The sequence below is a fragment of the Neocloeon triangulifer genome, unplaced genomic scaffold (genome assembly GCF_031216515.1).
Source record: "Neocloeon triangulifer isolate White Clay Creek 2 clone unplaced genomic scaffold, ASM3121651v1 ptg000014l, whole genome shotgun sequence".
In the NCBI taxonomy this organism is placed as follows: Eukaryota; Metazoa; Arthropoda; class Insecta; order Ephemeroptera; family Baetidae; genus Neocloeon; species Neocloeon triangulifer.
Genome location: NW_026775556.1, coordinates 3293910 through 3307209, shown reverse-complemented (window position 1 = coordinate 3307209; position 13300 = coordinate 3293910). Strand labels below are relative to the sequence as shown.

General features: G+C 35.3%; 1 protein-coding gene across 2 annotated transcripts in view; it reads right to left on the bottom strand.

Moving 5' to 3' along the window:
• LOC132200435 (uncharacterized) overlaps positions 1–13300 on the bottom strand; it is a 67379-nt gene that overhangs the window by 49608 nt on the left and 4471 nt on the right. The window contains exon 1 of one of the 2 annotated variants that reach the window (XM_059625898.1): positions 11366–11570. The exons of the other annotated variant lie outside the window; for it this stretch is intronic. Coding sequence (XP_059481881.1) covers positions 11366–11372 — 7 coding nt within the window. The 5' untranslated portion in view covers positions 11373–11570. Of the gene's footprint in view, positions 1–11365; positions 11571–13300 lie in introns of those variants that run through there. 2 annotated transcript variants of the gene reach the window in all.

The window sequence follows — 13300 nt, the reverse complement described above, 5'->3', positions numbered from 1 at the left end:
GCCGAGACGAAATTATATATTATGTATGCATATAGCTGCACGCAAATCTAAATGTAATGACGTCGTCTTTGATTTCACGGTCTATTGAGCCGAGAGAGGGAAAGAGAAAGTTTGCCCGGCGCTAAATAGCCCGGGTGCGAGCGAGGCCTGATTACTATTTTACGCCGGGCTCTGTGGGTGCTGCTTACCGATTACGCCGCTCGTAAAATATGAAATGGATGCTGAGAGACCGCTTTTGGGTCTGCAAAGATGCACCGATAAAGTAATGGGCTTTACTGCCAGGCAGATTCGCTCGCCATCCTTCCTCTGTTATGGCCGAACAATGTCTCATTCCAAGTCAATTTAATCAAGTCTCATGTTAAGCAACTTCAACTTGTGGGAAAGTTTCGCCGTCTCATAAATTGCGCATTTGATGGACTGCGCGTAGGAATTTGCGTAGACTGACTAGGGTCGTTCGACCAAAGTTTCCGGTGTTTCTCAATAGCAAAAACTTTCCACCCCCTTCTCCACGGGGGCGTCAGCAATTTGGAACGGCAGCAACTCTTTGGGTGAAAAAGTTTGCAAAACGCCGAGCATTTCTGTCTCCATATTTCTTGCTTTGCTGCCAAAAAGGAAAGTTTGACTGCAAAAATGAAATAGGCTGCATTTTTCTCTCTTGGACGACTTGGACCAGGTAATGATGAAAAAAAACTTTGGAATTTGCATTTTCAAACAGCAAAATGAAGGAAGATTGAAAGTTTTGAGCAAATTATAATTTGTCAGCAAAACTGAAAAGAAATATGAGAGCATGTAAATTTATTTTTCAGTCACCATTTCCCTGATTGTGAGATGGATAAGTCTTTGGAGTATTTCTAAATTTTAATTATAGCTGCAAATTTAAACATATGAAAAATTAACTACTTTCAGCATAGATGGATTTTTGAAAGATTTAACTTTACTTTCGTTCCACGTCTCACTATCCAACAGTTAATAGCTTTTACGGTTAAGCTTTGAACAGATTGTTATTTTTTTTTTCTTTTGTCATTTTAACTTTGCCAGACTGTCGACCGTGCATACTAATCCCTAAATCTATAAGATTGGCCGCCGGGAGACGCCCCACTTGCAACAACAAAGGCTCAACTAGGACCCCTTGCTCTCCGCTCTGGGGCTGCACGGATCAATCTTCGGCCGGCATCGAAAACAACAGAGTGCCGGCTGGGAACATTGCATGCAAATAAAAATTCCGTCGTCTTGCCGCGCATTATTGATCGAATCGGGCACAACACACACACACACGATGATAATAATTCATCGCAGCGCCGGCTGACGGAACATGCAGCCTACACCGTCTGACCCCGTGTTAGCTGTAATGAGCGAAACATCCTCCACCGAACCGAAATGGCATACATAACACACGTGGTGCGTTTACAGAGGGTCGGTTTCAACGGCGCTCAAAATAGAATGCATAGATCGACTAACAACTGTTGGCCTGTCTGGACAACTGTCAAAAATAATGCAAATATATGTAGAAGAAAATGGGTATTTCCTTTGACCGATCTGAAACTTTTGTCTCATTTTATTCCGATGTACTCCCTTGCAACTAATTGTTTATTAATATCTAAAATTGAGAGTTAAAAAGATATTATTATGGATTGATTACCATAATTTTATTGAGAAAAAAAATACTACTGAATGACCGCTTTGTCTCAAATTTTCATTTTAAAGACAAGAAAGATGCTTCCTATATTTTTTTTTTCATTTTAATTCACATTAATTTAAAAGTCAGATCATAAGCACTGTATAATTAAACAAGAAATAATTTGGCAAAGCATAAAATTACTTGGTATTACATTTTGAAACCTCTTTTTGTGAAATGTGTTGCCTCATACTACGATTCTGAGAGATATGATGAAAACGAACAAATGGCAAAGGTCGCGTGGCCGGGCTGACTGGTGATGAGATGAGAGAGCTCTCTCGTCGTCGTGTTGTACATAATTCGCCCTGCCGAGCTCGGTGCATTTTGAATAAATTATAATCAGCGGCGGGTTTAAAAATTGCGCCGAGTGCTGCGTAGATCAAAGAGTTTGCTATTGTGTGAATTCGATATTAACGAGCACTCGTGGATTATATAGTAGTGCAGAACCAACAACAAACACTGTTTGTTTGCAGGCCGTGTTTTTCATTAATCAGCCACACGGTGCGGTCGTGCTCCAACGCTTTTCCAGCGCCAAATCGATCCGGGTCGATTTCTTTTTTCTTTTAGATTATTTTTCCGGCAAACTCTGCAGCAGCTGCGCCCTGTTTTGTATCGATTTTTGCTGCGCCGATGCATTAATTAGCGAGCTAATTGGCAAACTGAATGGATGGCTTTTCTATTATGACTATCAACAATATTGTGATAATCGTGATAATTAATTTATACCCACACCAATCTATCATCTCTCGGCGGCAGATTAGGTTGCACATATGAGAGAAGAAAAGCAATCAAGAGAGGCAGCCTCCATGAGAGGTTTAATTAGTTAAGCATCATATTTGTAGTCGATTATTATTTATAATAGTAGAGATAAACGAGAATAAAATTTAGCAAAATTAGCTACGTTGAAATCTTTAGTTACCAATTTTGTTTTGATCAAATATGAATAAAAGTAAAGAGAGATTTGACCTCATTCATTTTGCTGATCAATATTTTGCTAAATATCTAACCCTCCTAATAATAAGGGGGTTAAGTGATAATTACATCAAAAATATTTTAACTGTGATAAATATAAATACAACAAATTTTGTCAACTTTATTTTAAAATAGAATAATAAAATTTATTCTATCAAAATTAAATTTCATGCAGGATTTTTTAATGGAGTTAGTAAATTTAATTATTATGAAAGCAAGAGGCAGACTCGCATTAATTAAGTGTCAATCAGAATTCACTCCCAATTTGCTGCTTATTTGAAAATTCACCATCCGTCATCCATTCTGTTCGATCCCACGTGTGAGGCCATCTGCAATTTCCCACTCATATTCCCTCGCTGGCTGATCAAATAATTTCGCACAATCAGGTGCACGTCAGGCAGAATTAATGCGAACCTCAGCCGAGTGGCAGGTTATGTACTAGCCGGCGTTGAAAAGCGGCCACTTTGTCATGCAACCCAGCCGAAGGGGAGATCGAGAAGGATTGGCTCCTGACAGCAACTTGTAAGGCTGGTGCTACCGTTTATCCCTCCAGGAATTCCGTCAGCCTGACCTTAATCGGTGAGCAGCGTCTCAGATCAGATTAAGTGCAAAGGCGCCCAATAAAAACCGAAATCAAGGATCTTAATTTTTGTATTCCAATTTGTAAAAATAAAATGTGATTTTTTTTCTCTTAAATTTCAGTCCAAATAAAAATAATAAATTTGAAACAAGGATTCATTTGTGAAAATATCTATCACAAACAACACTAGTTGAAGTTAAATCGAAATATGTAATTGGCTTAATAAACTTGCATATTAATCAAATGGTGAAATGAATAATCAATTTTCCAGTTTTTAAATCTAAAATCGTTTGTTTGCTTTAAATGCTCCAAGTTTTAACTAAAAGTTGTCAGTTTTAAAATCCTGTCAAATTAAAAAAAAACCCACACCCACACACATTCGTTATTTTAACAGAAATATTTTACGATTTTCTTCTGAAATAACATTTTAACTGTTGTCTGGAAATCTAAAATTTTCAAATAATTTATTTTCATTTAGACACGTAAGACAATTTCTATCATTTACTCTTTTCCATCCCCTTGAGCTCTCCATTTCGTGGTAAAACTGCAATCAGACACGCAACTACCAAACTTGATGAGCTTTTTGGTAAAAAGAGCAACAGAGCTCCGTTAGCAACATACATAGTGGCGCATTTTATCTCTCCTATGTAATCTGAATGATAGGCTGCCGGATAAAAAGTGTTCGTGTCTCTGAATTAATGAACGCGCGCGGGCCGGAAAGATTTGATCGCGCATCATCTGACAGCTCTGCGCCTTTTGCGCCGTGGGAGATGGATTAGGCTCGGATGGGCGCCAAACAGGGACGCCTCGAAAGCTGTCTAATTATTGCGAGCCGATGTATCGCGCGCGCCGAGCGGGAAGTATAACTGGCAGAGCGCGCGTGATTGCTTTTTAATTCAATCTCCAGCTCGCGCTTCAACGTCACTCTTGTTTGTTTTCCATAAAAACAGCCGCTGGATCTGCGCATAAATAAAGAATGGTGCATTATTTGTAAAAAAAAAAAAAAAAAACATCAATGCAAATATAATCGAAAAGGAAAAAAATGATTCCATACATATTATATAAAAATAATACCTTTAAAGTGTTATAGTTAACAAAACTTAAAACCAGAAAGGTTTAATAAATAAATAAAAATTTAAATTTTTTTAATCTCAGTGAATCTCAGATGTTTCAAGTTTTATTTCATATTTAGGTATTTTAAATTATCGATATTTTTTCCTTCTTGCTGTTTGACCATAAACCATAATTTTATATTGATCTAAGAGTTTTTGCACCAATTTTGTTCATCAAAATAAATATTTAGAGTACAAACTGCAACCTTAAGGAATAAAATTAAAAATCTAATATTTAGTCCATTTTAGTGGGAAAGATTAAGATATATTCTTTAAAATGGTTGTAATTTCAACCATCTCTTAAATTAAATTTCATCCTCTATGAAACGTTGAAAAATTTTCAATGGGCTTTGGATTTCAACGTTCGCCACAAATAATCCCCAAGCCAATGTGATTAGCATGCAGGCAGACAAACCACAATTCGTCAAAAGGCTGAAAGCCATTGGGTCTGACTGATAGTGAGTGAATTGCAGCCGCAAAACTTTGCGCCCGAACGGGTATAACTACTCGGAAAGTGCCTCACCGTCTCTGTGTCTATGTCTGGCGCGGAAATGCTGACTTGCGTCTCAGAGCATGTGTTTAGGGCGCATCTATTAGTCTTGTGCCCGGGCGAGCTGAGCGCCTGAATTAACAAACACGAATTTGTTGATTGCCAGCAACTAATTGAATTGTCACATAACTTCCAAACAGCCGCTTTAATTAGTGCGCAAAAGACGGGTTTAATTGAATCATTCCAAGCGGCGAATCTCAAAGTGGCAACTATTATTATCATTTTGCTTTAATGCTTTTATTTCATTTTCTGCTTTTGTACTCAAATTGATTTATTTTTGCTCTACAAAATTACTTAATTTAATTTTTATTTCTGTGGTGCAAAATTTTTCTTACAAAAATAAATATAATTTTGTCCCATTAAAATCATTCCATTGAAAATTGAAAACTCATTTAAATTAAATCACTTCATTCTGTAAAAGATAAAAAAGTTTTATTTCAAATTTCTTGTTTCTCAATTTTTATTTAATTTAGCAAAATTTGAGTTTGGCCAACAGTGGTGCACTGTGGTGAATAGCAAAACTAAAGTTTAGTCATTAGATAATTTGTCCCCCAGTGGTGAGACTATCACGCCAGCAGTTTTTTTTTCTCCTCATTTATTTATCTTTGAGTTCTTACCTTGTTGCATGACACGCACGGCTGGGCACTTTGAAAGCTATCATGTGTAAATCAGGGTCGAAAACACGGATCAAAGCGGCTCATGCCCAAGTGGACGACGGGGCACACACGGAAAGGTCAAGTGGTGCCGACTTTGAGGTTCGACGGTCGACCAACCGTTCACCGGTAACGAGCTGAAAGGACGACGTAACTTATTGATTAATGAGTGGCGCCCTGAAAAACTGTCACAGCCGTAGCAACACCTCATCTCTCAACTGTATTTCTTCGTAAGGATTAGATCTCAAGATAAAGTCCTTGAGAAATAAATAATGAAATTGATTCAAACTTTTGTGATGACTAATAAAAAATAAATAACTTAAATCTTTTTTATTTAAAGGTTTTTTTTTACTTTGCATTGATTTTTTTCACTATTGATTTCCAAATATAAACCTTCAACTAAAACTTAATTTGCTTTTTTTTTATTTCAGGGCATAAGATGTATTTGTATTATGAAAGTTAATTAAAATCTAATTGTAAGTTACAAATTTTAAATTGCATATTTTAATTTTTAATTTTTTAATAAACATTTTAAAAATTATTTATTATATATGTAAATATTATATTTACTAGTTTTAATTTAATTTCTGATTAATTAAATGCATCATAATTTTAATCCTGTTAATCAAATTTAAAAAACGAAATAATTTATGAATTAATTTAGCTGTTTGAAGAAATGGAATGATAAAGTATTAAAATATATTTTGGGGAGCCAATTGTCTATCAAATGTTCTATGACTGGATTTATACAGAATGGAAATAAAATATTTCGATGTAATATAAGAAAAAGCATTAAATTTAAAAATAATTTGTAGCATCAGCTTAAGGGTGATTATAAAGTTCTCAAGCACATATCAACGGTAAAATTTTTCTGCGAAAATAGTATTACATTAAATTTGTAATACTAATTATAGTTATTATATGGGCAATTAAAAAATTAATAAAAAAAGTTTTTTAAATCCTACACAAGGTCAAAACCTGATATTAAAGTTAACAGAGTATGGTATAGCTCGATTAAAGGATTTTCCTTGTTATTAGATCAATGAAAGAATTAAGGACCCAATTAAAAATTAAAGAATGGATTTATCAAGTGCTTCAATTTTCAAGACAATTTTGCATGGATCTTCCAATTTACTATTCAAACCTTCAGAATCTACCCAAACAACTATAAGAATTAATATCTGTGATTTTGTTTTACTTTTTACCATCATCTTTTTTTAAATGTTATTTTTCAAACTTAAAATCATCAAAAGTGATAGTAAACTTTCAATTTCAATGTGCTATTTTCTCATTAAATTGACAATTAATTAAACTTCTTCACCCTGCTTCCAGAAATAAAACATTCTCTTGATTAGAGGGTATTGCGAGTCGGTGCTCATTAACGGCCGGAGCCAAAAGGCAAACAATAAACTCAAACACAGCAGCCCCTGCACAATTCTCAACTGGCAACCAGCAGCACACGATTTTCGATTTATAATTAAGGCAGGGTGCGGGTGACAGGCAACAAGGGCGACTGCTTGTGTGTGATACCGAGAAGTGTGTGTGTGTGCAGCCCATTATGTGTCAGGAGCCGTATCGATCAGCACGCGTTTTGCCAAAAAGCAATGTTCGCCCGCCCATCGATATCAGAGAGCGCCACCCTAGGAAATTATTTTCTTTTTTGCCAGCAGTTTCTTGTACGATAACAGAGTCTCGGGTGTTAAAAAAGCAGCAGTCGTGGCCTGAATCACTACAAAAAACTGGCAGGTTAAACAACATCCTATTAAAATGTTTACTGGAATCAAACACCGCGTGTGTGTTCAAATGTTAAAGGGGAGCCAGGCTGCGAGAAAGATTTTTTTTTCATGAAGCACTACACGTACAAAGTTTTCCCTTCAAGAGGCGACTAATTTCTTTGGCCGCTCTTGAACTGTTGAAGGGAGAAGTGATTTTTTTCTCTCATCAAAAATAATGAACAGTATAAAGTTATTGATAAAAAAAAAATACTGTTTCTTTAAAGAAATTTATTTGGTAGTTAAAATTAATTTATTTTGGTTGATTCCATTAACTAATAATTCTTCTGCAATCTTTGCTATTCTGAAGTTTTTAGCGCTTTTAAATGGATATGTTCTTTGCTCTTAATGTCTTAATTTAAAAATTTTCAATTTAAAATAACATGATTTCTCGAAATCTCAATTTGCATTCGGTCCATTGCAACTTTGTGTCTATTAAAATATAATATTAGTTTCCTACAATTAATATAATATCATTTTGAACAAGGATAAATACACTTTTTTTCATTGTGATGGCGTCCTTTACTTGAGTCTTTTATTTTATTGTGTAATTGTAATTTTATAAAATATTTTTTATAAAATTTTGGATATTTTTTTCAAAAAATAAACGATCAAAAGTTGAAACAAATTCAAAATATGAATTACAGCGCATCACCCTTCAATAACCCCTTTTGTAATGAACAACACAGCCAAGCTTTTGGCTTTGTGCCGGTTCAAAAGTTTTTTGTTTTGTATTCAGTAATCCGAGTTGATCATGATTTTTATCAGAGAGGATGAGGAATTTCATTTCATATTCGAATAATAAATTTTGTCGTGTGCGTTGTGGCGGCTGGTGAAGCAACACACACCATTTTTGGCGGATTTCAAACAAGAGGCAGTAAATTTTAATTAAAAAAAGGCGCGCACAAAAGCAGCGCACATAAAACGGTGGACGCGACCTTTTGTGCTGGCCCATCGGGTTTGCACAGCCTAATTTGCTCAGGCCCAACGAGACGAGAGTAAAAAGAGCGTAAAATGGAGAAAGCAGCGGGTCTCGTTTTCAACGGGCAGACGCAAACAAACCATGGCAAAGAGACGTGATTGTTGGGGTGAAGATCAGAATTGACTTTTTTTATTATCAGACCGCAAAAAGGAAGGGGAATTCACATTTTTATTGATTTTTAGTTTGTTAATATTTTGGTGGTTGGAATTGGAAAATGTTTACGTGTGGGGGGATAACGTTATTTTAAATGCATGAAAGGTTTCATAAATAAGCTTATAATAGGATTATTTTGAGAAATTTTGTTATTTTTATTGAAGCGTCAGCCATGGATGTATTTCACCTTTGTCAAAAGTTTTAACGATTTATCCTATTTTTGTCATGGTATTTAAGAAAATAAAATTGATATAATGATAATAAAGTTGCACTAATTGTAAGTCCCCAGAATTCCAATTAGTAATGAATATTATGTTGTAGAGATTTAAAAAAAAAAAAAAAAAAAAAAACATGGAAGTATATAATTATTTTTGATAATTTTTTAAATTTCATTTCTACGGAATATTCATTTTAATTTTATCAAAACAATTATTCCATTTCCATTATAAATATTGCTAACTTTGGCATGTTTAAGCTGAATTTCGTCGTTTCTTATTGCAGTTTTATTTTTTTTCCAATTTTACCAACAACTGCCGCCTGCTGAGGCAAACGTTATGATGATGTTTTTGTTCAAAATTTAATAGGTTTAAAACGATAAAAATAAAACTTGAAAAATTGATTTAAAAAAATTGCTTATTTATAAAAAAAAAATTGCAAACTAGGCAGTAAATTATTAAATTTATTTTTTATTTTTACATTAACTTTTATTAATATTTTTTGCTCCTTAGTTTGTAAGCAAACATCTACTACTCCTACCGCATTTGTATGAACTCAAATAATGTCTTATGTTGTGTGTAACATAATATAATTTATGAAAGTGCTACAAACACTGCTTTTGAGTCTTTTCTGCACACAAACCGTTAGTTTCCACAATTTCTCTTGCTTTCTCTCTCTCTCGCAGTCCATAACGTCGCGCGCGAGGTCTTAAAACCCCCGGACAACTAACAAGAATGTGTGCTGGAGCCAGCTATGAACTCGTCAAGCAAAAAGTGGCAAAACTATTTGTCACAAGAGCCAAAAACTGAGCAGAGACGTATTTATCGCGTTTTTGTCGGGAAGCGGCTGTCGCGAGACTTTATACGATTTCGCCGAGAGTAGTGCATCAGTAAAAAAATGAATGAAAGCCGCTTTTCATAAATTACATTTTACAGAGAGATGACGCGGCGGCGCCGCCCAAAAACCCGCTTTCTCGTCCAACTCGCCAAAAAAGGGCGTGTAAAAAATGTACTGAAAAAATGTATCCATCTCAGGCTAAACCCGCCCGTGGGAACCACTTGCAGGCCGACAATTAAAAGGCGCCGTAATTAAAAAGTTCCGTGGTCGTTTGTCATCGCATCCCTGTCGGCCGGAGCGTGCGAGAAAAACTGAAATTCCCCAAATAACTAATGAGCGGGTGTCGACGGCGCAAGAGATATCCGAAGCTTTCTGTGTTGCAGGATTAATTACATTGTGTCTCTCTGTGATTTTGCGCTGCACGTTTTTGCTGTTCCTTGCTTTTGATTGCACGACGCCTCACTGCCTCGGCACAAAACGCCTGCGAATTCTTTGATTAATAATGAGACAGCCTGCCAGGGGTGGGGAGAGTAATTCAAATTATAATTCGCGACTCATGCGGTACGAGTGACACGCCGCAATCTCACGCTTGTCACCCTCAACTCGAGTTGCAATATGTTTTAATTATTATTCACTATCATAAAGGACGCGAAGTTTCTGTTTTAGATTTTATGAATAATTACTGAAATGAAACATTCCAATATTTGGTTAAGTATAATGTTTGCTGTCCGAATTAATCAAAATGATTTTTATATTATCATCATGTAAATCAATATTAATTTTTTATTTTTATTTTTCTGAACCCAGCATGCAGCACCATCAGTTTTTAAAATTGCATTAGTCCTTATTCATTAATATTGAATAAAGACAATACTCCTTGGATTTATATTAATTCAATGAAACTTTTTTTTTTATTTTGTCTTAAGAGAGTCAAAGAAGAATTTCAGTATTTATAATTCAATTAAAACCAACTTAACTAAGACAGCTGGGGAGCTGGGTATAATTTAATTTAGATTAAGGAAGCATTTTCAGGCTCAGCATTTGGCTGACTTTCATACATTGCAAAATGCTGACGAAGGGTGCTGAATTTCCCAAAGCAAACTTGGGCAAAAACTTTTGCACCCTTTCGCGAATAGCCCTCGCGAGGAAATTCCTGATTGCACGAGCCCAAAAAGTTTGGTCTTTAGTAAACAACTAAAATTCCCACTTTATTGCCAAACTTTTTGCAATCGTCTCGCCAAATTACAAAAGGGAGAGCCTGTCTTGGCACCTCTTCCACATACATTTGAACCTAAATGTAGAGTTCTTATTTCCCTTTCACCTCATTAGGCAAATAAAAAAATCAACCAACCCCCACAAAAGCAGGAAAAAAATGAGAAATAAAAAAGAAGCAGATATACGGACCATTCATTTTCGATTTTCGGACCGAGAAATAAAATAGGCGGACACGTGAAAAGTCAGAACCCATTTATTAGCCGTCAGCAGAACGAAAAAGAAAGGTCTTTGGCGGAAAATAACCGCACCGCAGCCATTCATCAGTGATCACATGTTTGACAGGCGGCGGCGGAAAGATGACACCGGCAGGGTGCCGCGCGGAAAAGTGCCGAGCTCAGCACCACCGACCCCTGCGAGATAATCCAAGGCCCGTTCAACACCACTTAAAAATATCACCCCTTCTTCTCCGGCTTCCAAGGAAAAGAATAAAAATGGGAAACAAAAAATCAATTCACAAATCTCCATTTTCCTATTTTTGTATAAAAATAATAATAATCTCAGAACTCATCAATCATCGAACAGCTGAAATTAATGGTGGCGGTGTGTGTGTGTGTGTGTAAAAGCAGAAAATAAAAAAGAAATACTCACTCCGCATCGGGGTGGTCGTTTCTGGGGGGCTGGTTTTTCACGTGAGCCTCACAGCTGATGCGGCACCACGATGGACATGGTCGCTCACACTTTCGTTCTCACTTGTCGGTCCAGTTGGTTTTCGGGACAGAGACTGTATCAGAGGGGTGGACGAGAGAGGGGCACAAGAGTGGAGCACCAGCAGCTGCAGGGAACACTGGCTGACTCTGATGATCACTCGCTACGAGTACCCGGCGGACCCAATGGGCTCCTTCCGCCGGTCGATACAGCGGCACGGCGCATGTCTCGCCCACTGCAAAGGCGCACAACCCAGAGACCAACATCAGATATAGCACCACGGAACCCAAAAGGTGCAGCGAATTTCGCTCTCTCTCGCTCTGTTTTATTATTGTCCACTGAATGAACCGGATTTTTTGCTCACAATTTATCTGCCCGTCGCAGACTCGACTTTTGCGGTCTCACTTTCTCTTTCTGTTAAAGGAAATGAAAACTCTCAAAAACTTGAAAATATATATATTAATGAAAGATCTTATGAATCTTTCCACAACAAATAAAAGTTTGAAAAATTGAAAAAATTTTCGAAAAAAATTAACAAAAGTTCCTTAAGTGGAAGCCATGTCTGCACTCAAGTAACTTTAAAAGTAGATTAATTTGTTAATTGTAATGAAAAATAGTTTTCCAAAGAACTAATTGAATCGATTGTCAGCCACCTAAAATTTTGGAATTTTAATTTTCTAAAAGTTATCATTCCCTCTAATTGTAAGTCCCATTTCTTTATTCAATTGTATTTTTCTTAGGCGCACTTGCAGGAAATGAAAAATTTCCCAGCCGTCTCTGTGTGCCCAAGCAGATGGCCGTGCCAGCTGCTTTTTATTGAATTATTATTTGCCGATAGGCGGAAATTTAAAATTCAATGGCTTTTTTATGCGCGCGCTCGCCGAATAGAATTAGCACAGCCTGGAATAATTCCGATGCGAATGGAATTACGAGACGCGCGCAATAGGAAAAAACACGGGCACACACAGACAGCGCCTGCCGGACGAATAAAAAGCTTTTTAGCGTAATGAGATTTAAACAGCGCCGACAGCCAGAAATTGTGCCGCGATTAAACACACTTTTAGCATAATCAAATATTATTCAACCGAGGTTTCTAAATTTATGCATTTTTTTTATTTAATGGATTTTTCCATCTGACATTTAATTCACATAATTACATACACTGATTGTATTACAATCTAATTTTTTCAAGAATATTATTACAACTTGAGTTTTTACATAGAAAATTGTTTTTTATTTATTTTATTTACAATTGTTTACAATTACTAATTATTTAATTTAAAAAAAAACATAAAATTTGATTAACACAATCTATATTTACCTAATTTTCAAATGCTAAATTGCTGATAAAATTGACTAGTTCTAACTTAGCATGTAAATATTCCAAAATATTTTTTAACATTTTTATGTTTAATTTTAAATTATAAATATAAACTGCAATTGTCATAATATTATTTTTTAATTTAGGTTTAAATGTTAATTTAGTATTTTATACTTTTTTTTAGCTTTTTACTTTACACATGTAATATAAGTAATATTTATTTGATAATGAAGTGTTGAAAAAATAAATATAATACATACAAACTAATTCAATCTTATTGCTGAAGTGTGAAAATGGTTAGCAATAGATCTCTGATTTCTCGGATTGTAAATCCTCAATTAATTAAAAATTAAACATATTTTAAATCTACTTTACTTTTTATGAATATAAATTACCTACCGGACGTTCATAATGAGAACTTTATATTATTAATATTTATGTTATAAAATTATTGTAAATTTCAAACACAGTGAAACTGCAAATTAAAAATTTTACACTGGATTTTTAATTTCCTTCATTTTTGATACATATAATTATTTTTGTTTTAATTATTTATT